Below are 25,843 nucleotides of genomic sequence, written 5' to 3'. Positions count from 1 at the left end.
CAAGGCTTTATGTTACATTTGTACAAGGCACCTTTCAGCATTCAGCAGCCATGATTTTTAACGAATTGCCACCAAATATAAGGAATTGCACAGATTTTAAAGAATACCGCAGGCTCTGCAAAGCGTTCTTGAAGGCGCGCACTTTGTCTTCCTTGTAAGGATATAGAAACCACCACCACCAACCAATATATTCTGCATATTTACTTTCATGTATAGTTTTTATTACAATTTAGTTAGTCATTATAATTTAGTTCTAATATTAAATATTAGTATCGTAGGCCTTCACAGATCCTGGTGATCCACAGTGTGGATCACCAGGAGGCAGGAGGCAAAACGCTGAAATGTATGCTCGAGCATGCACATTGTAACTGGACAGAAGACATGTTATTTGGCACGTTTATCGATTATCCTATGATTTCCAGAATATTCTTGTTTAGTCCTTTAGGAAAGTTCTAGTAGTTCCGGCATGAGTAAGTGACGTCTATTTATCGAAACTCGAATTGTTTACCGTAAATTCTGGAAAATTCTATGATGTAGTATTACTAAAAATAGTCGTGTTGTAAATCTGTAGAATCTTCTAGAAAGATTGTGGGGAACTATATAAGAAGGTGCAGTAGGTTGTTTCGTTTAGAGGAAAAAGAATAAGAAGAAGAGAAAAAGATAAAGGAAATAAAAGAGTTAGTGAAAACAATTAATTTCAAGGTTTATAACGAAACCAGTAACAGCGTAATTGAGTATACAGGAACAACAAATCCTGAAATGTCACATTTTGGTCGAGTGAAGTGCAAATACGATAAAAAGAAACATGCGACTGCTTTTCAGAGTCCGATTTCGAAATAGCAATTGATAGCAAAACTTGAAAAACTATGCAGGAAAATAGAAAACCTTGTGCTGTAGTAGGAGTGTTCGAGAAGCTTCTTTTTCTTTAATTATTCTGGACATGCCATAGGGGTGAAGAGGGCATTTTCACATCATCCTCTTTAAAAGCGTGTTCTCGAAAATTTACGTTTTCGATGGACAGCTATATTATCCAGATTTGTGTTGATGGTAGGTTATACTGTAAGAATTAGTTTGCTTTTTCGGCCAAATTTACCCCACTAAGTGAAAGTGCGGACTCAAAGTTAGGTGTTGAATTCGATTTAGCCTGAGGCCGCTAAATTTTCCTGTCAGTCAAAACAGGATGTCTACATCAATTAATGATGAATCCTATTCAAAAATCCATCCTCTGTAGTGAACAGGTCAATGGTTTTCTATCACACAGAATCTTTTCCTGTATTCAAAAAATGCTATCTAACATCTTTATTTACATCAAAGTTAAATAACGTTTATATCGTTTTTGAGAACAGTGAGGAAAATTTACTGACATCGCTATTCATACATTTCTGATCTTATTTCGCAATACTGATGCAGCCGAACATTCATTGTTTTATGAAATAACTCAGATATTTACTATCGCTAGGTTTTCAAAAACCGTCCACAGTTCACAGTGAAACCTTTATTTGACGAAAAAAAGACTGCGCTACCGAGTTAAAGTTGCTTTGATGGCACACAGTCTGAAAACGGTCTGTCTTGAGATTCGTGTCAAATCGTACAAAGCAATGTCCTGTTTGCCATCGTTGTTCTCGCGCTTGAAGAAGTTTTAAACCTGACTGCATTGTTTTAAAAATAAAAAATCTTAAGGAACTCCATGAATCGACGGCCAACAATTTCCGTTTTGATAAAACAGGACTGCATAAGAGTTTGTTTAATATTTTTTTTTTCGTGAAACCAAATGTTGAGCTTGAAAAGTTCTTTTTAAGGAAGTAACAACGAATGGATGTATTTAAGAAGGTAAGATTCGTCAAATAGCCGAGTTTTACCACAAATAAAATGTTAAGCCTAACGGCCGTTTAAAAGCTCGGCTGTTTTTTCTTTTCTCTTCAATTTTTCCATGTTATTTGTAAGACTATGTTACATGGCTTGGAAAGTTTCGCTTCTGTGTCAAGTTTTCATTTGATTCAGCCGAACCATTTTAGTTGAGTTCAATAAGTATTCCCATTTGTTTGAAAATTCGAAGATCTGCCAGTGGTCACTTATCCATCGTGAGGTATCGAAAAGTCGAGGACTTTTATGGACAGCATTGCAGAGACGTGTTTAATTATTCTGAGTTAAACTTTCCCTTTTGGCTGATCCAAAAACCATATTCCCTTAAAATTTTATTCTGAACTTCTTATGAAATGCGTAGGTTGTATATATTGTGCTTGTCCAGGACCAAAACTATTTACTTGAAATAACTTTAATGTCTTTAACACTTCTTGAAGAAGCCTGTGTGAATATTTCAAGACTTAGTTATGCTAATAAGGATAATAAAAATGTAACATAATGACTTAGTAAACTTTTAAAAAGTATTCAGACATGAGTTAGGACCCAACTGTAGGAAAATCTTACCTTGTCCTTCTGGTATTAATGAAGCCAAAACGGCGAGAACGAAGCAGTAGAATACAAAGAGCATGTTTCCTAGAAAATTCCCGCTGTACTTCCGGCGAACAATTACGGCGAGTTATTCAACCTTATGCCGGCGAAATATCAGACAAATTGAGAGAGCTGAGGTTTAATATGCGTTCAAATACACAACCTTCTCTGTTTAATTATAAGGTTGTCAGTGGTTGCCACAAATGAATAAGTTTCTCTGGGATGTAGTTGGTTGGTGAAATTCGATTATACTTAATGCATATTGATGGCCTTCAATTTGAATTTTAGGGAAAGTTGTCCTTTATGTGTTTTTCTATTCTGGTTTAGTTATCTCTGTAGGGGTGCAATGTATGGCGATAAGTTACTTGAAAACATTTTAACAAATATTTCTACGCTCTCCTTATCTACCCAAACTTGACCGCAAAATAAAGACGACCAAACCATCAACTAAACATGTAGAACTTTCATACAAAATCCTGAAGTAACACAGAAATTCTTCAGACGGTAGAAACTTGTTTGAAAGCCTCATTGGCCTTTCGGTTCTATATAGTTCTTGGGATATCCCGTATATCCCTGACAGCATTATTTTTGAAAATAAAACATCTCAAGGAACTCAACGAATCGACGGTGAACAATCTCCGTTTTGATCAAACAGGATTGCATAAATTTTTTTTTTAACAAAAATTTCTTGAAAACCACCTGTTTAGCTTGAGAAGCCCCGGCTCTTTAGGAAGTAACAGTGAATGGATTTATGTATATATGTATGTATGTATGTATGTATGTATGTATGTGAAGTGAAATTGTGTTCCAAGCTTAGTTTCTTTTCTCCAGAGGCAAAGTTTCAATCCACAAAGTCCTCAGATTTTACCAACAGCCAAGTATTAATACAAATAACACGTTTAAGCCCAAAGTTAAAAGCATTGGTGCTTTTCCTTTTCTCTATATTTTTTCTCTTCAGGTAGGGTTTGAAAATTAAAAATTTTTCATGAAACGTTAGTTCGCCTGTAGTGACGATACAAAGGACCTCCAGTGATAATTTCGCTATCACGTGGCATCGAGAATTTTAAAACGTGCATGGACAGCGTTGTAGAGACGTGATTAATCATTCTATAGCATACTCTCTTTTGGCTACTCCAAAAATCATGTTTCCCATATTCTTCATCTTGTTGCTCGCAAATAATTTGTTGTAAAATGAATTCGGCAAATGTTGAACGCACTGTAAAATTTGAATAAAGGCTGATAGTTTCCAAAGAAACTGTTTGGGGCTGCGTAGGTGGGGGTAACGAAATAATTTGGATATATCAACAAAGTTGAAATGGTAAATTGGCCACCTTAAGTGGCCAATTTACCGGTGGCCAATTTAACATTTCAACTTTTTAAAATTTGAAGGTTATTTCATACCATCCAAAGGAGAAAACTATTTGTCATGATTGGAGTAATTTGTTATACCTAGCAACACTGGAAGTTTGTGTGAATATTTCAAGGCTTTGTTATGTTAATAAGGATAATAATAATCTATGATGATAAATTTTTAAATAGTACTCAGACTTGAACCAGGACATGATTATAGCAAAATCTTACTTTTCCTTCTGCAGGTATCAGAGAAGCCAAAACGGCGAGAACGAAGCAGTAGAATGCAAAGGGCATGTTCCCAGAAAATTCCCGTTATAATTTTCTCGAGTCAGGCAATTTGAGCTAGCTGAAATTTAATCTGCGCTCAAATACACCTCATTCTTTCTTTATTTATAAAGTTGTCAAGGGTCATTTGTATGACTCTTGCCCCTTGGTATGTTGAGTTGGAGAACCCAATGCAGCCGTTCTTAGCGTTCAGCGCGCTAAAAATTGTTTCTATTTTCGATCAAAGTGTGAGGAAATATGCTTAGTAATGTTAGATTGTAGTTGTACCTTTTTATTCAGCGGTCGCCACATGTACCTGTTCAGACACACAAGGTACTCGAGTACCATACCGTAAAAACGACATTGGTAAATTCTCGCTTGTGCAACTTGAAGTTTGTTTGAATCTTTTCTTCTTTGGAAGCTTTGCTAACATGGTTTGTGTATAGAGATTACTCCGCGTTTACGATTTTTATTTACGAATTGAGCAGTATAAGCCCTCAAGGATTTCATGGTAATTCAAACTCCTAAGTTTACAAGGTCAACCAAGGGGAAATATACATTAAATTTTAATTTTACAGGTATTTGTATAGTTTCCCTTTACGTTTTCTGGAAGCTTAACCGTCAGCCGTCCTTTCGATCTTCGGTTAACCATTGGTGCTACAAGTACTTTTATATTTATCTATTAATTGACAAAAAAATTTTAAAATTAGCCTAACCAACATTTCTCTACAAGTGGTTAAATGAGTGCGAAAAAGATCTGAACATTCCCTCTTACTTTTTCTAACACTTTTTTGTCGAAAATCTGCTATCTGGGTTTGCATGCCGACCTGGGCAGGAGTAAAAAAACATCGCCATGCTTTGAAAACTTTATCTACAGTCACAAAGACACGCGGGAGGTTGCAAGACTTGTCAAGGAGTTACAAACAAATCCCGATGTTTTGCTAGATTTCACTAAACTCACAAAGACATACAGGAAGTTGCAGGTCCTGTGCAAGAGTCACATACAAATTCCGATGGTTTTCTAAATATGACTAAACTCACAAAGACCTCCGGAAGGTTGCAAGACTTGGAGAGGCACCATTACGCAAATAAAATGTTTTGATCATCATCTTGTCGTAGTTCACCTCCACATCTCCCATGCATACTTTACTCTTATTTCATCAATTTTCCCTTCAGCCTTTCACATTTTTTAAAATAAATTTAGAAGCAAAATAACTTGGAAAGTGTTAAACTTGTATGCTACGCATGTAAAACATGCGTAGCGTACAAGTTATCATTGATTTCCCGTCAACAAATCAATGATAAGTCATTAGCAAACCGCGTAAGCTATCAAGATATTCGCAAGAATATCGTCTAAATTAATGGCGATGTACCTGAACAAGAGTGTCCATCGCCAGTGTATCCCTCTCTGCAAGTACAGTGATAGGAGCCCACGGTGGTGTGGTACAGTATCCATTGACGTCACAAGCATTGTTTCCACTGATGCATTCATCTTGATCTGGTTAGTTCAAGAGAAAGGAAGAAGTCATGATTTCATAAATGTTAATAAAGCAGAGAAATAGCCTTACACAGTACTAAATTGACAATCACTGCCATAAAACAAGAATTAATTGTCTCCCAGCAAAATAGACCGTGTTTACCAGCAATATTGGAAAATCAAACAACAAACATATGAAATACATATATATGAACTGCGGTTATGAAACGTATATGTGCACGATCCTTCGCAGTAAAGCACTATTTAAGCAATAGTGAAAATCAGACCTGAAAAAAATTCAGGCCTGTACGGGATTCGAACCACTGACCTCTGCGATACTAGTGCAGCGCTCTACCAATTGAGCTAACAAGCCAACTGGGAGCAGGCCATCAAATTAATTCGACATAAACCCGTAGATGATAAATCAAACAACAAACATATGAAATACATATATATGAACTGCGGTTCGAATCCGTAGGTTTCGAATCACTGTTCGAATAGATTCGAACAGTGGTTCGAATCCCGTACAGGCCTGAATTTTTTTCAGGTCTGATTTTCACTATTGCTTAAATAGTGCTTTACTGCGAAGGATCGTGCACATATAAATATTGGAAAAATAATTTTTTTTTTCAAATTCTTGTATAAACTCATAGTGTATAAACCCATAGTGTCTTAGTGGTCGATTCCAATGACATTTATTTGCCGTCAGTTGAATTGAATTCTCTTCGTATTCTTTAAGCGAAAGATGAGCTAATAGACAGTATTACCATATTAGCTTCTGTGTGATTAATTCGAGCGACGTTCTGTTAAGTTTTCGAATATCTTCTCGATTTAAATAGTTTCAAAAAGTCAAACTCATGGTCTACTTTCTTCGGGCAATGTCAAAAACGCATTGCACAAGAATTCATCACAAAAAAGAAACTTGTGGAGCTGGCAGTTGTGCACTGAATAAAGAATCCGGCTGTTTTCAGCCCTTTCAGGTTGTGGCGTTGCTAAGGTTAATAACTTCAAAAGCATCGCTTTTTTAGGTTTGCAATGGCATTTCTTCAAGACAGTGAATTAAGTATTGGATCGCTTGGCGTTAAATTAATATATTATCACAAATGATTCAAACTCCCATAAAACAGAACAACAGAGTTCTATATAGTTAAAGTTTGGAATTTGCAAAAAGTCCGTCGCATGAAGTAGCCTCAATTCCAGTTTTCGATCGTACTATTCTTAAAAGTTTTATCGATCCTTAGGACGCCAAATTTGTCGAGGTGGCATATTTCGTCAATGAGGTGTAATCTTTTAAGTGTTCCTTCCGTAGTAGTCTGATAAACGGAGTGTGAGGGTGTTACCTGTGAAGGGGTCTAACTCGCTTGTCTTCACTAGTCGGTACCGGCCTGGACGTAATCTAAACATCTTTAAGGTGAAAGAATATTTGAATAGTCGATTTTCACATTTTAAACATTGCGTGGAGAACGCCTTTTGTGAAAGTTGAAATAATCTGCTCATATAATTTTCTGGGCTCCGGTCTGTCCTAAATTGAGGACATGTTTTTCCTAAATAAATATATTTCCAGCTGTTTTTATTAATAACCTCGAGCATTTTTCTCAATCAGACATTTTTCGTAATAATAACTGACCACAAGATTGCGTTTTATTATGAAAACTTATGTGGAAAGAAAAAAAGAAGCTGATTAATGCCCCCTGCGACTCATACGCTTTTTTTAAAAAACTAATGCACCCAACCAAAGACTGAAGAACAAAATAGAGTAGAAGATAATCACCCCTACAAGGTGTTTTTTTTGGCAAAGTGAATTCAATCCTACTGTCAGGGCTCAATTGAAGATCACGTTGGTGAAGAACCCTTACTAGAAACATAGTTAATCGATTAACTATGCTAGAAAACAAACCCCTTATGTGGCAAGTTATAGGTGGTTTGTAACCAATCTCTAGAGACACAGGTAACAATGGTGAAAAGAACAAATGATGGTGGACGAACAAGTGGAGCTAATGAGATATCTATTGTTTACGTCCACCAACATGGCGGCAATGACGTAACGTGCAAACCACCTACACATGACAGTTTTTAATAACTGGCATGTGATCTCTTCAGTGGTGCCAAATTAAAACTACTGAACGCATGAGACTTGCTGCCATCAACGTCAGGTAAATGTCCATTGGTCCCATGAGAATTTAACATTTTATTGCGAAACTTTAGAAAGGCTGTGTCAGGCAGAGCCATTTCAGTTAAGTTCCAACAAGCCTTTCGGCGTTTTTTTCAAAAACAAAGGTCTACCAATAGTCGTCTTGTCCATTGTGCGGCATGGAAAAGTCGAAAATGTTCATGGACATCATTGCAGAGACAGAAAACTTGCATAGAGAGCATCGAAGACGTGCCTATTTTTTCTAAACTTTCATCTAGGCTACCCCAAAATTATAACCGTTTCTAATCTCATTACTGCGAAAAAATTGGTTGCAAACTGAATGCATGAACTTCCTGAATTAGCTTCTTGCGATCCACTAACCCGCTGAAAAAATTTGAATACAGAAGCTTGTATATGAATATATGTGAACTGATAATTAAGAGAAAGAGGCCTATTTTCTTTTTTCTTTGCAAACTTCAGTATCTGCTAAACCATGATGAAGGAGTTACTTACTCTTCTGCAAGTTAGCTGAGAGGTCATCATTTTGAAATTTCTGTGTAATTTCCCTGCCAGGCGGTAACCCTGAAAGGTTACAAACGAAGCAGACCGGCCTACCATTAAAAATTATCTTAAAAGGAAGGTTTAAATTCATTCGCATCACATTTGTACAATACGTTTAAAAATGTTTCCTCTTTCTAGTTCAGTTTTTTTCATGTACGCGCTGATTATGGAGGGTCTCAATGGAATGATGGCTTTAACAGCTAATGGTTAACGTTTTGACCATTTTACGTTTAACGCCGTTTTTTTCTGCTACGGTTCACAGAACTGTTAAAAATTGATTTTAATTATGTTTAAAATGTACGACTCAACCGTGTACTCAACCGTGTAGTTAATCTACTTGCCAAAGAAAAGGCAAATTAACTAATCGCGAATATTGTATGGTAAATCTACTATCTTGATCACTGAAAAAAGGACAGTTGGATTAGGGCAATGAAAGGAGTCACTTGATAAATGAATAACTCTACCTTAGGCAACTTGACACGCCGGTAAGCGGGAAAGCAAAAGGCAGTTCTACCGATGGTGTTCACAGGGCCTGTGCGACTCCTGCCATTCGCTAGCTCTTTTAAATTTTCTGCCCTCAAAGTTAAGCTCTTATTAGGATATCTCTTAATGACTTTCCTTTGCGATGTGATACTAAGCGTTAGTTTTAGGATGTCCTATCTCATCTGTATGTTCTTGAGGTTTTGCAAAGCTGGATGAGCTTGTGTTAGAGGAGGCAATATTTTTCTTCTTTCCGCGCGCTACTTTCTTTTTTTTTTTTTGTAAAATTTCTCTCCCGCAGAAGATAACTGCAGATATGTTCCTCAATGTAAAGTCTTGCATGGCACTTGCAAGTAAATGAATCACAGCATAAGTTATGTCCCTATTAACAGAAAGTACCGCAGCCTTACTATCTTTTAGATACACCAGTAATAAAATGTTCTTAAATTCTATAGATTTCATGACTCTAAATGGTGCTTTGATTGAGCTTATTTTAAATCATGATTAGTTATGATTCTAGATCGTGTATCGTAATTAGTAATTGATAGTTAATCGTTGTTGACCTCTGTCTTCGAGAAGCCTCCTTCGAGGAAAGTCGATAAAGTATGTATTGATTTATATGTATTTAGGTTCAAGTAGTTACCACCAAAGATATATCAGTTAGTCCCGTTTCAAACGTCGAACTTTACATGTGCCGAAGCTAATAATTAGGTTCGGCACATGTAAAGTTCGACGTTTGAATCAATTAGGATCGACGCTTTTGTATTAGGGTCGACTCTGCCGTTCTATTCGACTGAGCTTGTCGAATAGAACGGCAAAAGATCGACTTCGATTCATACGTCGATCTTCACAGGTGCCGATCTTAATGCATACATTATAAATATATTAAATTTGTAATTTTTTCCCCACAATCCCACTAGCTTTTAGGTAGTTGCCATGCGCATAAGATTACATTCGATGTGAGATGGGGTTGACAGGCCTACACGACTTCTCAGCGCGTGTTTAGAATAGCCTATTCAAAGTTTTGCCCTCACGAGTATGTCTTTGAGCGACCGTCCTCTTTTGTAGGATACGAGGGGCAGTCTTTTGTATATTTCGCTCAGTAGTGGTTGTATTTCTATTAAATGCCAGTTTCTCATGAGAATTTGCTTTAGGTTTGGCACTGATGGTTGGTATTGTGTAACAAAAGGCAAGATTCGTTGGTTCGTCTTCTGTTTCTATTGAAGAGCTAGTTTCTTGTTTTTGAAATTGACCTCTGAGAGGGTTGTGTTAATGAGGTCCTCTGGGTAGCCTCTCTTCAGCAAATGCGCTTTGAAATTTGCGATTTTCTCCTCGAATATTGTTTGAGACGAGTTTGTTCTGAGAAGTCTAAGGGCCTCCCCTTTTATGAAGCCTTTTTTAACTCCTTGAGGGTGACAGGAACTATAATGTGTATAATGAAATGTCTCAGTTTGTTTAAAAGGAGTACGCACATCAAGGACTGCGTCTTTTTCGAATCGTTCGCTTTGTAGATGTAGGTGTCCAAGAATGTTGTTTCCTTATCGGAAATTTCAGCCGTAAATTTTATTGTTGGATGATGATGGTTAGCTCAATTGGTAGGGCGCCGGAATGTTGTGCGGGAGGTCGAGGGTTCAAGCCCAAGCAGGACCAACACTCAAGGTCTTAAAATAATTGAGAAGAATTTGCTGCCTTTCTATAACATCAAGAAATGGTTAGATATTCTAGTCTTCTCGGATAGGGACGAATGAATGGAGGTCCCATCTCCTGCAAGATTGGGGTAAGAGACGTTAATTTCCCACGCACGAGATTACTGTGTGATGGATGTCCTCCCCTGGGGTGGTTTGGGTGGGTTTATTAGAGGGCCATGTGTTAGAAAACTCTTTACTGGGTTAATCATGTATCTGCCCTCTCGAAATAAAGAATATTGTATTGTAAAGAATATTGTATTGTATTGTATTGACCGAGAAATCCGAAATGTTTTCTTGAATCTTGCCTCCGAATAGTTGTTCCGAGCATTCTTCCACCATCCAGCGCTTCTCCTCAACCGACGACAGGAGCGAGACACAGGAATGATGTTGTTTCGTTGTGATGAAATAAACAACACAACAAGAAAACAGGCATTCAAAACTCTCCTCCTCTGAGCAACTAGGTGGTTTAACGCCATTTGCATGTTAAGGCGCCTTCTTCTTCCTTCACGGATGGCATTAGCGATGAGAAACTCTTCCGAGTTGTTTCTCGCGCGATTTTCCGAAAACTCCGCCATGTTGAATCCTCTTGGGTTCATATTAGTAACCGCTGACCGTAACGGTTTTAATTTGTTGTTGCGCCATTTTCGATGAGCCTCGTCTTTCGCGACAGGCAGCTTAAAAATTCCTATTCCCTTCGATCGTCTGCACGATCCGCAGCCAAGGACGGAGCAGTTGACCCTTGGCATCACTTACGAATCCTCTTAAGATAATATTTCAGTTAGATTATTTTCAGATCATCCGTAAAAAAAAAATAAACTGGAAGCACTTTGTGCAGCTTCGTGGTCACGTGACATGCCATGAACCAACACAAAGAGTTCCATCGTTTGAAGTTCGCCGGCTTTCATAACCAGTTCCCTCTATTAACTCTAGTTCAACTGACGTCTGAATCAACTGTCGAACTTAATTATTTGGGTCGACCCAAATAGGTATTAGGTTCGGCACATGTAGAGTTCGACGTTTGAACCGGGCCTTAGAGGCTCATTGTAGGTTTTAGGCTGAATATTTCCTAATAAAGAGTTCATTATTCCTCTCTATTGATAGGTCACGAGTAAGTTTTAAAATGTTTCTAGAATACTTGATCTTGAGTACTTTAATGATTCCTCAATCTTCCTGTCCATAACACATATTTTATAGTCATGCAGCCAACATTGAGCTGTTTATCGTTGTATTTTCAGAACTATGAACAGGTTGGAAAAAGGAAAAAGAGAAAACCTAGAAGAACTGAGGCGAATTTTAACAAATGTCTATTTGAGTTGTTCAAATATTACTCAATAATTTCAAGATGTCTATTTGAGTTGTTCAAATATTACTCAATAATTTCAAGATATCAACAAAGTTGAAATGGTAAATCACAGGCAGCCCAAGCTCACTACTGGAAAAGCGGATGTGACTCTTACCGTGTTGCGCAACGTTTTATATTTATAAAGGTTTTTATGGGATGTTATCGATTTGCCTTAAAAGAGAGAAAAAAATGTCTTGTTTTGAAAAAAATGGGCTTCCCTTATTGCCTTGTTGTTTTCTTTGTTGATTCCTAGCGTCTCAGGCCATTTTCAAGCGTTTTCGGCGAGTTAGCGCTATGTTGGTGTTCAACTGCTAAAAGGCCGGAAACCTATTTTAAAAGTGTCCGTCGCCCGAAGCGAATAATTCCGCCAAAAAATTACCACCAGTCTCGATTCCTCCAGAAAATCAAAGCAGAAATGTTGCAGTTACATTTCCATTCACTCGATTCCCAATTCCTCCCACAGATCTTTCACTAGCGATGCTTTTATCTCCAGATCGACAAACAAACCAGTTAGCTCCTCTGGTCCCCTCGAGAGGTTTTGTCAAGAAACCAGTGTTGTAGCCACGGGTACACAAAAACCAATGGTGTAGCCATGGGTACCAAAATGGGACCTAGCTATGCCAATCTTTTTGTAGGTTTTGTCGAACACTACTAAAACGGCTCCAAACCTGAACTCTACGGTCGCTACATCGACGACTGCATCGGCGCCACCTCCTCTACCAGAGAGGAGCTGACTCAATTCATAACCGCAGTCAATTCTTTTCACCCGGCTCTGAAAGAGACATCAAAGTTTCAATTGAAGGCAACGGTTTATGCACTAGTGTGTATAACAAAGCTACAGACTCGCATAATTACTTGTTGTATTCGTCTTCGCATCCATCTCACGTTAAGAACTCCATTCCTTTCTCTCAGTTTCTAAGACTTCGTCGTTTATGTAGCGATGACTCTGATTTCCACCACAAATCAGAGTCAATGTGCCAGTTATTCGATAAACGTGGTTACCCTGATTCTGTCGTTCAAGCGGGTTACCACCGCGCCCAACTTATTGATCGACATTCAGCACTACAAACGTCACAAAAGGAAGATTCCGACCGCATTCCATTCACCCTCACAACAAATCCGTTAAATCCATCATTCTTAAAAACTTTAAATTACTTCAAAACGATCCAGGGACAAGCACTATCTTTTCGCAGCCTCCGCTCATTTCATTCAAACGCGACAAAAACGTAGGTAATTTTTTGGTCAGAAGTTCTTTTCAGACTAATGACCAACCAGGCACTTTTAAGTGCGCTCGTGCACGATGCAAAATGCGTCCTTTCATTCACAACACTGAGAAAATATCGGGACCCAAACGATCCATTAAGATCACCGATCACTTCACGTGCACCTCCGCCAATGTAATCTACTGCATAACTTGCACTTATTGCAAAAAGATTTACATCGGCGAAACAGGCAGAAGACTAGGTGACCGATTCCGAGAACACCTTCGCGACGTGGAGTGGAATGACAAGGACACATCGAAACCAGTCGCTAGACATTTTAACTTGCCTAATCATTCCAAGCAACATATGGCAATCTGCGGTCTTTCCCAGTTACACTTAGGTAGCACGGAAACCCGTAAACTCTTGAACAAAAGCTCATCTTTCAAACCGGCAGTCTAAATCCCACAGGTATCAACGAACGCTTTTCATTCCACTAATTTATTCGTGTTTTTCTCGTTGCCATGTTCCCACCAATCACGTAGCTCCATTTTCTGCCTTTAAAAGCACACACAAACCACAATTCCTCTATTCGCTCGGACGAAGGGCTAACGCTCGAAACGTCAGCTTTTATAATCGTGAGGGTGGCCAATTTACCATTTCAACTTTGTTGATTTATTGAAATTATCTCGTTACCCCCACCGACGCAGCCCCAAACAGTTTCTTGAGAAACTATCAGCCTTTATTCATAAATATTACTCAGTTTTAATAGACCGGTCCAGCTTGTCTGTTAAAGTGGGGCGTAACGATTATTGTTCCACAGAAATATGTTTGTATTTTTTATCAGGGAAACAGTACATTGTACTTAATTGACAATCATGGCCACACAACACAACAGAATTTTAATATTTTCTTTCAATTAAATGGACAATGCCTGCAATATTGAAGCAAGAATGTTTTTCAAACTTTCATCAAAATTCAGTTTAGTTTCAGCTTGTCCGTTGGTGCGACTTTTTGCCCTTTTTGGCTTTTTTATGAAAAGCGGGAACCACAGAACAAAGTTCCCGCTGAATTCTCAACTAGTGCATGATGAAAATTTTCAATTCATGCTGCACCGAAGAAGATTGATCTAAAGAATCGACGAATTTAACAAAGAAGGAAACCAGAAGTGACTTAAAACAATGTGATTAACCTTCCAAATACATATCACAATAAACCAGAACTGCTTTCCCAGTGCCAGATGGATCCAGCCAGTAGTTGCTACTTGCAATGTCTTTCCTTTCGCTTGCTTTTATCTCATGGCATGAACGAGCTGCTAACTCCGAAATCGAACCCAAGGGAGCTGGTATAGGATAAATAGTTGAAAACAAAGTATTCGTAGGTGTGTTCGAATTCCTTTCACTTGAATGTCCTTCTTTGGCTGAGAATGGTTAAACTCTCTGTCAGACATCAACCTGACCTTGAGAGGCGGGGTCCTCTCACTCATAAGCCCACTGTTTAAGGCTTTTAGTTATTTTTTTTTACGGAAAGCGCGGAAGATCAGAAAATGTTGGCTGTTTGTAAAGTGGGAAGTATGACTAAAATATGTCTAACTATCATTTAAAATGCTTGGTCAAGTACTTACCTCTTCCGTTCAAACGCCGAATATAAAACCACGCTGGATCTACGGAGCGTAAATTCTCAGCTCTTGCGTCCTTTATGCGGTTCTTTAATTCACAGATCTGTTCTTTTCTTTTGAAATTATAGCTCTGGCAGGTAACTTCCCTTTCACATAAAATATCACAGATATCAGGAGCTACTACTGTCATTCTCTTGGAAACAAAACCTTTGAGAGCCATGCCACGAATGTTTACTTCTGTCCTGCATTGATCCTCAGAGGTTGCAAGGCTGGTGAACGAAACACAGACAAGAACATAAGTAAATCTCCAAAGCATTTTTCCTGAAAAACAAAATTCGTAAGGAGGTCCGCGTTTTACGTGTACGACATCAAAGGGCGAACTTTTTCTATTCTTAAGGCTGACAGTAAACCTTTCTTCTGTGGCTGTCTCTTCTTAATAGACAGACGGTCGAACAGATCTTATACTTCATTCAGCCTTCAAGAGATTTGCTTTGTCTGATTTTGAAATTTTCTTGAACCAACACATCACGGCCTGGATTTTTATTCTAACGTTCCGTTTGTTTAATCACAGGTTATGTAAACCGTAGATCGCTGTTTTTTTTTTTATACTTAGAAGAAAAAGGCATTTCTGACCTATTGATTTCATGATATGCACAATCTCTAGAAATTCGTTCACTAAAAAAGCTATCGTCTTTTTCGAATCACATGTCAATAGTCATCATCATAGTTACTGTGGTCAAAATGTTTGGACTCACTGGGCTAAGCCACGTGGGTCCACAACATTTTCACCAATGAGATGACGAAATTGTTTTCGATAAGAGTACACGCTGATTTGTTAAACTTTTATCGGGATAGCGCAAATAATTTGCATGCTATTTCAGTTTGAAAAAAGCGCTAATTTTCCTTCTGTGATACAGTTTATGGTCACCGACGGCTTGTAGCTTGCGTCTTCATCGGCCGGATTTGTCAACTGGTTTGGCGGCTCAGATTTCAACACCTGTCAAGTACTGCCTTCTCTCAAAATCGTTAAAAGGGAGAATTTTCGAGCAGGATATAACCTACTTACTCACAGAACAATCTGTTTTTCTCATTAATAAGAGCCACTTTGCTTACCTTACATACCAAGTACTGACAGCTGCCTATTGACTATTCTTTATCAGGATGACAGCAGAAACAACAGAGTTCCGTTTCCTAACTCAATTCGTTATCATATTATTTTCAAATCCCTTGTTATTTTACTTTTAATGGAAAAGTGAAAGTTTAGTATTTTCCAGCTACAGGCTGTATTGTCCAAAATTATCAGCCAGTGTCTTATTTCTATAATTTCCAAACTAGTTACATTTTGCTTCAGAAGAGGCTATTTTGAGGATCGTCCCCGTTGGGCATTATTGAGCCATCGAGCGGGATCCAAAAGTCGAGAATGGGGTTTTTGGATACCGTTGTAGAAACAGAAAATGTTTTTCCTCTTTTGGTTGCTAAAAGCCATATTACCCTTACATTATATCCTTTGTAGTCTTCTCATTTCCATAACATGTGTCGTAAAATAACTTCAAAATATGTGAACATCTAACAAAATCTGTACGAGCTTATCTTATTGCAGTCCAAGGGGAAAACATTTTTAGATTAAATAATTCATATATCCAATACTAGTAGAATAAGTTCGCTTGAATATTTCAAGGCTTAGCTGTGTAAATAAAGATAGAAAAAAAAGGAAAATAATGCTTTCGCAAACTTTGGAATAGTAATTAGACGTGAGCAAGGAAACAGCTCCTAGAAGGAGAATCTCACCTTGTCCTTCTGGTATTAGGGAAGCTAAAACGGCGAAAACGAAGCAGTAGAATACATGTACCATGTTCTCCCGTTATAATTCGAACCACCACAGTAAGGTTTTCTAATTTGAGTAGCACCTCAGATAATTATAAATTGGGACAGCTGAAGTTTAATCTACGTTCAAATACGCGACCCTATTTATTTAATTATGATGTAAGGCTTTCTGTGGTTGTCAGAATTGATCATAAATTAGTTCCACTGGGATGCAGTTGGTTGGTGAAACTCGATTATTCATAATGTGTATTAATGGCCTTTTATTTCAATTTGTAGAGGAAGATGTCCTCTTTGTGTTTTCCTAGTTTGGCTTAAGTAATCCAAATAACCCTCTAAGCGATACATGACAGGAATCAGTAAACGAGCCGCCACATCACATTTCTGGTTTTTAAGTTGGCGCATTTTACAGATATCAGTAATGATGACCACGCACGAGATTACTGCGTGATGGATGTCCTCCCCTGGGGTGGGATGGGTGGGATTTATTGGGTGGACTACTCGCATGGATCGCATATGTTCCGTTCTAGTCCTACCCTACTGCGATAATGCAGTGGAAAATGGTTAGAAAAACTCCCCATATGGGAAAAGAATGCATTATGTACAAAAATTACATTTACGTCAACAACTGTAAATTAAACCTTTTAAGGTTAAACTACAAAGAAGCGGTTTATTTCAGCTACACTTCTTAACAGACACTAATGTAGTGAACCATTAGGTTTATTTTGCATGTTTCGGCCGAGCACCAGCGTACAATAATGAAGGAACACATACTCAAAAACATTGCATTTTATTTTATTTATTTATTTATTTATTTACTCAAATTCAATTACACAGATAATCAAAACAAAAACAAAAACAAGGAGTTAAATATATATACAAGTATAAAAAAGAGATATCTGAGTAATTAGGCCAGTTTATACAGAATTCTAGATTCCTTATTTTAAATAAACTGCCTGTGATAAAATACAAAAAAATTAAAAACTAACTTAGACAAATAGCAACAACAATACGTAATCAAAAATTATAAAAATTTATCCTTACTTAAGTTAAATTTACTGATATAAAACTGATTCACTTTCTTACTAAACAATGATACTCGATCAATTGTCCTAATAGCTACAGGCAGGTCGTTCCATAAATCCACAATGCGATTAAAAAATGAGAATTTAAAAACATCGGTTCTAAAGCGACCCTTGGCAAGTATGGCTTCTGTGTTCCTCATATTGTATTTATATGATTTGAAGCTAACATATGATAGGACGTCAAAATCAATGTGCCCCTTCAGACATTTAAAAAAGAAACATAAATCTAACACCTCCCTTCTAAACTCGAGAGGCAAAAGACCTAATTTTAGTAAACGTTCTGGATAAGTTAAATCACATTTCAAGATAAATTTGGTGGCACGCCTTTGAACACGCTCAAGGGCCTTAATTTTTGCTTTAGTATAGGGAGACCAAACTTGAGATGCGTACTCCAGCTGCGGTCGTACCAACGATTTATATAGAATCAACATAGTTTTTTTCAGTAATCGTTATCAAAGCACACGACAAAAAGACATACCGAGAGCTTAGCAACCACTAAAAAACATCGTGGTTAGAACGGTGGCCAGAAAAAACTGCTGTAAAATACCCCGTAGGGAAAAAGAGACAGGAAATCTGGGTAGGAACTAGGCACAAGCTCACGTAACCTTCCTACTAGGCTATATGCATACTTACAAAAAATAAATAAATAAATAAACTTAGCAATAGCTGAGAAGGTGTAGGTCTAGAATGGTTGCCCACGTGTAATCACAAGTTTTAATACTCGTATCACTATACCCATAATACATCTATACTCAAGGACCCAGGCCCTTGCCCTGTTCCTCTCGTGCCGCAGAAATATTTAATTTCCGGCTTATTCGTTGGCACTCAAACGCCAGAAATTCCATTTTTTTCGAGGAAAGGCATCCTGGTTGATTTGATAAAACAAAGCAAATAGAAACAGAAAGTAGCCCCTTGTCATACAGTCAGGTTCCTTTACTGTAAGTTGATGAAAATCCACGGAAAGAAATTATGTCCCAAGTTCCTTAGGTTGCTTTAATGAAACTTTTGCAAATCTTTTTTAGACTGCCTTCGGGTCTTTTATTAATTTCAGGCAAAATTCTTATTGGCACATCCTCTCCTACTGCATGGGAATGGTATGAAAAGTTAATCGAGGGACAAACTGCCTGTTATAGGGACAGCCGTGAACGGAAAAGTTAAAAAAAAGTCTTGATCGTCACAATCATATTGGCCATAGCTTTTGAGCTGACACTACTTTCTCTTTCTTTCTACGAAAACGCTCCACTTTGATGATCATGACAGTCAGTGTCATATTTGCAATTTGTTGGGGAGCAGAGTCAGTTGAATACGTGTTAAGATTCCTAGCGACTCTCAACATCACGTTTGTCCATATCACTATCGTTGACATGATGGTGTTGCTTAATTCAGCTGTCAACCCCTTCGTGTATGCTCTCCTGAACCATCAGTTTAGACAAAAGAGCAGGGGAGTGATGTGCTACACGAGTTCTGTGATAAAACCCAGGCCTCGGGCTGAAACTGGAACAGAGGAAAGTCTTGCCAGTGAGACTAAGCTTTAGGTTTTTAAACAGCAGACGACACATGAGAGTCTGGATGGGGTTAACTGACAACTGACAAATGGCCAAAATTTTAACTGACAATTGAAAAATCGCTGAAAATCTAACTGACAACTGACATTTGTGGTGGGCTTTTACTGGTAGCTTACAAAAGACTGGATCGCCCTAAATATCTTAAAAACTGGAATTACATATCACTAGGAGTACGCCAGATCCCTGGTCTAACAGAATTGTCCAGCAAATATGGCCTAGGAGATTTTTATGTTGAACTTTACCACATGGCTCGAATTTCCTCAAGCTTAGAAGTTGAACTACTTCTCAAGAACAACTCGAGGTCTTAAGCTTGTTAAGAAATCAAAATACTTTGAATTTGAAGACAGGCTAGGAGACTCTGAACGCAAGTTCGTGGCATCTGTTCTGTAGAGAAGAATTTATTCGTATCGAATGTTGCTACAGGTTGCTTTAAACTAGCATCGGGACTCACTGGTACTGTGTCGTTCTTACAGTCCTTGGAAGTCTCTAGAGCAGGTTTTGGTCTCAGAACCCAAAGCATAGAGAAAGCACACATGTCTCTTCAAGATACCGCAGACAAAGTATCGTATGCAAATGACAACATCGCAAAGACCGTTTCTGAGGTGAAACAACGGTATAGTATAAAGGAAACCACAGCAACCAATGACCCTAAATAAACTTTGTCTAATAAAATTCGAGGCTCAATAAAACTTCCCGAAGGAATACGCCGCCTGCACAACAGCATAGTTTCAATTAGCAACGATAATCTCGAAGACATTGAATTGTGCACGTTGCTCACAACAGCTGTGGAGAATCCACAGGCAATTTCCTATTTTAAGCATAAGACTTTCACCGCATTATTCTCAAGACTTTGGGATAATTACCAAGGAGTCGCTGAAGAGAGTAACAAAATGAGCAGCCAAGTATTTTACTCATGAAAAATCCCACTATCCTGTCCCTCAGACGACGGAGTTTGCAAATGTCAATTTTATGCGACCTCTGCCTTCAGAAGAAATCAACCCCGAGACTGAAAGTGTTATGAAAGAATTTGCGGAGAAGTAACATCCCTCGCCGGATGCAAAGGACAGTTCGGGTGGAAACTACGAAGGATAAGGAAGGGGCTTTACCACCGGCCGTGTACACGAAGCAACAAGACTCCACCAAAGTGGACTTGTTAGCCGAGTGAGGGAACGATTTTCAGCCAGTAGGGCTCAGCAGCGACAAAGGAGCCGACTGTATCGTTGAAGTGGAAGTTGCTGAGGTGCAAACATATGCAGACGAATATGACACGGACTCAGAAGACGACCAATTCGCGCCCATTTTCGCTTGGATTTCTAAAATAAGCCTACAGTAGATATCTCTAATAACCTAATTGGAAAGTAGACAAAGGAAGATTCCTTTCCGCCAGATTATTTCATCGGAGTCAATCGCAATCGACGCATTATAAAACAAAACATAAAAACATAATATTGTGCTTGAGGACTCTTCAAAAGTTCGTTTTCCTTCTGAAGATCTCCTTTCTAACATTTTGACCGGCTAAGACGGTTGAAAAGAAATGTTTCAATTTTGCACACGGGCGTACAGAAGTTTGTGTGCAGAAGGGTGATAATTTAACCTAAACACCCTTCAAACAAAGACTGAAAGTCACTTGGGATATCTTGGAATTACTTTATTCCAGAACTGAGAAAAAGGAGCTCTTACTTTATCAATTTTCGACTTAATTTTTGAATTTATGCTATGTGCAGTTTTTGGCCAAAAATAGGGTCGGAAAGTAATAATAAACTCGCCAAGTTAATTATTAACAGTCATTTAACTGACAACTGACAAATGGCCGAAATTTTAACTGACAACTGACATTTGTACCCCCCAATCCAGACCCTCACACATGACTCAGGAGCCATTACATTGGTTAATCTTTCGCTTCAGAGAAAGATCGCTAAGCGAGGAATCTTGTTGTTGTTTGCAGCATCTATGGATCATCGTCAGGTTAAATTGAAAATCTTGTGAGCCCAGTCAAGTGTTTAATCCCTTTTATCATCTGAAAGAAAGCTATCGTTTCATTTGATGAGCAAAATTTGAGCAGTCCTAGAGCATCAATATTATCTGTAAAGTGCATTAGAACCTGTAAGTACTGAAATGTTGCAATTTCACAGTGGAAAAAAACATAAATCAAAATGCATGGCTAGAAAAAAAATATCACTTAACGAAAAAGTCTAGTAGCTGGCAAATCACTTAAGCAAGGATAGATATAAGCTAGTTATTTGTTATCCTTGTATTCGGAATTCAATATATTTGTGTTAACGGACGTAACCCCAACTGCATGCAGCAGCTTTTGGAATAACATAATCGTTGCATTCGCAGGCATTACATCAAGCAGCGACTTTTCTAGCGAAAAGTTTTCTTGCTAAAATATTTTTACAAGTACAGTATAGACTGAACTTGTAAACAATGCGATATAAGATAAGTTGTTGACAGTCAAATTTACTGTATTTTGCGCATTTTTAAAGGCTCTGCGATTTATTGAAGGACAACATCCGAAGTCTTCCTGTAGACTAATGGCAAATGCGGGTTTGAAAGTCGAAGGTCATCTAAAAGTGAATCACAGAATAAGAAACGAGAGCACGTGATCAGGGCTGAGTTAATGAGTAACTATAGCAAATGCTTGTATTATTCTGCGATTGGACTGTATCCAATACCTCACTATACGCGACGTGTGAATTTCTCTAAAAATCGTACGTGTAACGAGACTAGGACCCTCGCTTGTCTACCGTCCTCCATTGTAGAGATAACTCCATATTGTCATGATTAAGAGAATGATTAAATAGCATCTTAGGACTACCAGTCTCCTGTTTAGTTCTAAACACCCACTAGTTGAAATTTAATGAACTTGAACTTAAATAAGTTCGTTTACTCGTAATTTAGAATCAGTCTTTGAAACATAAAGTTGTTTCGAAAAAATGATGATTATCTTACTTAATATCTTCTTAATAACCATTTTGACCTTTTTGAGTTCGCTCTTTGATTCCAAAGGATTCCGATAAATTATTTACTGGTGAACCTAGCTATTTCCGATATCCTGTTTGCAATACTCATCACACCAAGGATTGTCCTTAGCTTCAATATAACTCACCCGGTTGGAAATGCAGGCTCAGTTCTTTGCAAGTTGATGACAGGTGGGAATCTGGCTTGGCTTCCTGGAACTACCTCAGTTGTTACTTTGGTGGCGATTGCTGTTGCACGATATTATACTATGCTTTATCCACTGGATCCAAATAAAAAACTAACCCTCCGTATGCTTGAGGTGAGTCAAAGCATTACCCGTCGACCTACCAAGTGAACGGGCTGACTGCCCTCTCTCGCAGGCTATTCAGGATAAATTATGAGTGATTATGTTCTACCAGCATGTTTGTCTGTTCTAATGTGCAATTTATATTATACTTGATGAGCTTACAGTTGTTACTAAAAGTGAATCGAAATCAAGAGATATTTGTTTATTTAAAATCTTTTACATTCGTGAACTCAAATGGGGTTACATCTGGACTACGTACCTTAGTACACTGGGACTCACGGTCATTCCTTACACAATTATGTTCATATATTTATTGGACTAGATGGAACATTTCGCAGATACTAACGAGGGATACTTCATTTCTTCACTTGAAAGAAAACAGATTGATTCAAGGTGTAGAAGAGGTCGGAATTGGATTCTACGAGTATTCATGACCGCTGTGGAGATGTAAATTAAATAAATCAATGAATAAAAACGACTGGGATGAAAGTGTTCCCTTTGAAATTAAGGATTGAAATACTTTCAATCTTCCTTTTAGATGATCATCCTTAGTTCATGGGTGTTCTCAGTAATTTTCAATCTACCAAAATATTTTTCCCGTACCTTTGATGACAAGAAAAAACACTGTGTGCAAACCTGGGCTAAAGAGTGGATGATCACAGCTTATTGCTTATCCTGGTTGGTCCTAGTCGTGGTTGCTGTTGGCATAATGATTTTGTTATACTCTAAAGTAGTGTACACACTATGGTACAAAGCTGATGATGGCAACCATCTAAACTATCAACAACGAGTGAGTTCCTAATTACCGCAAGTTATATTTGGAATAGTCAAACCAATAAGCTTAGCTTAGGCCTCTTTTATCATCATAAGATGGTTCTCAAGGAAAACAGAATTAGCTGAGTTTTCATAATTCGGCACAAACTCTCGAAGAACCAGAATGACAAGCCTATTGATACAATTATCGTCCTTACAATTAACAGAAGAAAAAAAACCTAATTGGCTGATCAGGAATAAGGTGGCTATTGACAGTTGTACGGGAAAGCTTCTCAGCTGAAATTTTTCTCAGACTATTCAGAGAGTGTGTTGAAGGTGAGGAAACGCATCACGTTGATGGTCATAACAGTCAGTGTCATATTTGCAGTTTGCTGGGGAGCAGAGTCAGTGGAATACGTCTTAAGATTTCTCGCGAATCTGAAAATCAGCTTCGTCCACATAGCCACCGTTGACATGATGGTGTTGGTTCAATTCAGCTGTGAACCCCTTTGTTTATTCCCTCCTAAACCATCAGTTCAGAAAGAAGATCAAGGCAGTGATGCGTTGCACGAGTCCTGTGGTGATAGTCAAGCCTCGGAGCGGGACTGGCACTGATGAGGAAGGTTTTACTGACGAAAATAAAGGATTTTAAAAAGTACAGCGCAGACCAAAAAAAAGAAGTATAACATACAGAAACTTCTTAAGTGAGTTACTTCCTCCCGTTCACCTTTTACAGTAAGGTTTCGAAATAATTTCTTTCCAGGAATCAAGACCATATCTCAAAGCATAGTTAGTAGAGTCCCCTCTACTAACTATGCTCGAAGGCTCCTAGTTGCCCATCAATAAGCCATAATGAAATCTGGACTATGAGATCCTCCGAGACTTGGTGGACGCCCTGTATCAAAATATTTATTATGATAACAAAAGCAGTAACTGCGGATTTCTCCATTCAAGGTGGACGCGAATATCAGAATGAAGCCCTTCTGTTGATGATACAATGTAAGACAGTCAGATGTGTCACTCACACATTTTCAGCCACAAAATTCAAAAGGCAAGATGTAGCCACTCTGTCTGCAACCATATCTATTAGAATCTTATGAAGTTTGTTACCAGTCTCTCATAAACAGAGCCTGTAGAAGGGAATCAAAATGGTTAAATTTAACTAACCAAAGGGATAGCATTAATTAGTTAATTTGGTTAGGCAGGGGACGTTAAAGAACCCACTCACGAGATTACTGTGATGTGGTCTGGCCTGTTTACTGGGAATTGGGGGGATGGGGGCATCTTCAAATAAGTTTCCTTCGATTGTTTGTAAACTGCTGATGCAGTCCGGCCAAAGTTCCCCGAAAAGTGTTGTGATGCGCATTTGATCATATCCACATGCTAATTTGCGCGATATAAATAATAAATTATTATAGATATTAAATTATTATTATTATTATTATTATTATTATTATAGCAACTGATTCTTAGCTTGAGAATCTAACCTTGTTTTCATTACGTTAATTATAATTACTAAAAACCTATAACCTATTGATTGAAACTAGGAAGGGTTTCAAAAGTGTTCCACTGAAATTTACTTCGGCTTCTGTCCTCTTTTTTCAAGTTTGCTTTCTTGAAATGTCGATGTTTTTGTATATTCCGCTCTCTTTCTTTAACTTCCTTGTTTTTTTACACGAAAAATCTATGAAATTAATGCGAAATGGATATTTATTTACTAATTGGTCATAATATTAAAGCAAAAACACCCTATCTGATAACTGATACCTATAATTATATGCGCCTTACGAACTTATTTGTCTGAGTAAATTTTTTTTAAAACGACTCCCTTTCAATTCAAACAGGTGAGACTTTCAGAGTTTTGTTTTAGAATATGGGTAAAAATGGTTCGGTGATGTGATAAAGTTTAAATTCTAGGAATGGTCATAAGTGGGTTGTTATCAGTAAAGGGGAGAGATTGTACAAAACTCAATAAAAACTTAACACATGTCAAATTCAATAACACTTTATGGGACAAAGCCTCTTTTTGGTTAATCATATCTTGAACTGTTCCCTTTCGTAATTGAAGGGGTTTTAATTGTAATTGTAACTGATCATTCTTCAATGGTACCAAAAACTTATGAATAATCAGGTTAAGGCGAAGATAAAACGGATGTTGATCTGTGATAATCCCACAATGCGACGGACTCATGCAGCTGAAAACCCCAGATGATTCAACTTAACAACCAACCAACAACATCGACACCCATATAATCAATCCATTAAAATGTTTCTTTGAAGGAAAATGGCGTCATGCCAAAAAGGATAAAAGTCAGAGCTCCACTGATCCATATTTAGCCCAGCATTCGATCTGTCAATTCTTGGTTTCGTAGGCTACTTTCCCTCTTGTTCCCTCGAATCCCCGTTTAATTTCAAAGCAGTACGAGATAACGTAATTTAGGTGCAACTTAATAAAGAAGACTAAGACTACCATCTCCTAAAAACATATTATACGCCATAGTGATTCGTTAGTTTTCTTAACTCTGATGCCGGAGGAATATCTCTTATCAAAGGGTCATCTCCGAGGGAAAGATCTTTGACTTTTTGAATGCTGGACGGCTGATTATTTTCAACGCCATTTTGTCAACACGACAAGGGAGTAATTTGAGAACGTGTACTAAACGTGTACCACCCGGTTTACAATCCGCTGACCTACTTTCATGGCCATTAAATGACCAACTGAGTCACACACGAGTCTTAGGCGTGGCCATAATAATGCTTTTAACCAAACAGTGCAATGTTGAGAAG

The 25,843-nt window shown here is 38.0% G+C and overlaps 2 protein-coding genes across 2 annotated transcripts in view; both read left to right on the top strand.

Annotated features, from left to right (window-relative positions):
- LOC148721259 (QRFP-like peptide receptor) overlaps positions 1 to 19,005 on the top strand; it is a 39,729-nt gene extending 20,724 nt beyond the window's left edge. The window contains exon 5 of the mRNA XM_088736110.1: positions 18,731 to 19,005. Within this exon, the coding sequence (XP_088592236.1) occupies positions 18,731 to 19,005 (275 nt within the window). The remainder of the gene's footprint in view (positions 1 to 18,730) is intronic.
- A 563-nt stretch (positions 19,006 to 19,568) lies between these two features.
- The window catches only part of LOC148721252 (QRFP-like peptide receptor), a 65,228-nt gene continuing 58,953 nt past the window's right edge, over positions 19,569 to 25,843 (top strand). Inside the window, exons 1-5 of the mRNA XM_088736109.1 lie at positions 19,569 to 19,637; positions 19,978 to 20,072; positions 22,045 to 22,315; positions 22,842 to 23,093; positions 23,381 to 23,500. Coding sequence (XP_088592235.1) covers positions 19,569 to 19,637; positions 19,978 to 20,072; positions 22,045 to 22,315; positions 22,842 to 23,093; positions 23,381 to 23,500 — 807 coding nt within the window. The remainder of the gene's footprint in view (positions 19,638 to 19,977; positions 20,073 to 22,044; positions 22,316 to 22,841; positions 23,094 to 23,380; positions 23,501 to 25,843) is intronic.

The sequence above is a fragment of the Stylophora pistillata genome, chromosome 10 (genome assembly GCF_964205215.1).
Source record: "Stylophora pistillata chromosome 10, jaStyPist1.2, whole genome shotgun sequence".
Lineage (NCBI taxonomy): Eukaryota > Metazoa > Cnidaria > Anthozoa > Scleractinia > Pocilloporidae > Stylophora > Stylophora pistillata.
Note: the sequence above shows the minus strand (reverse complement) of the source record. Positions and strands in the feature narration are given on the sequence as shown.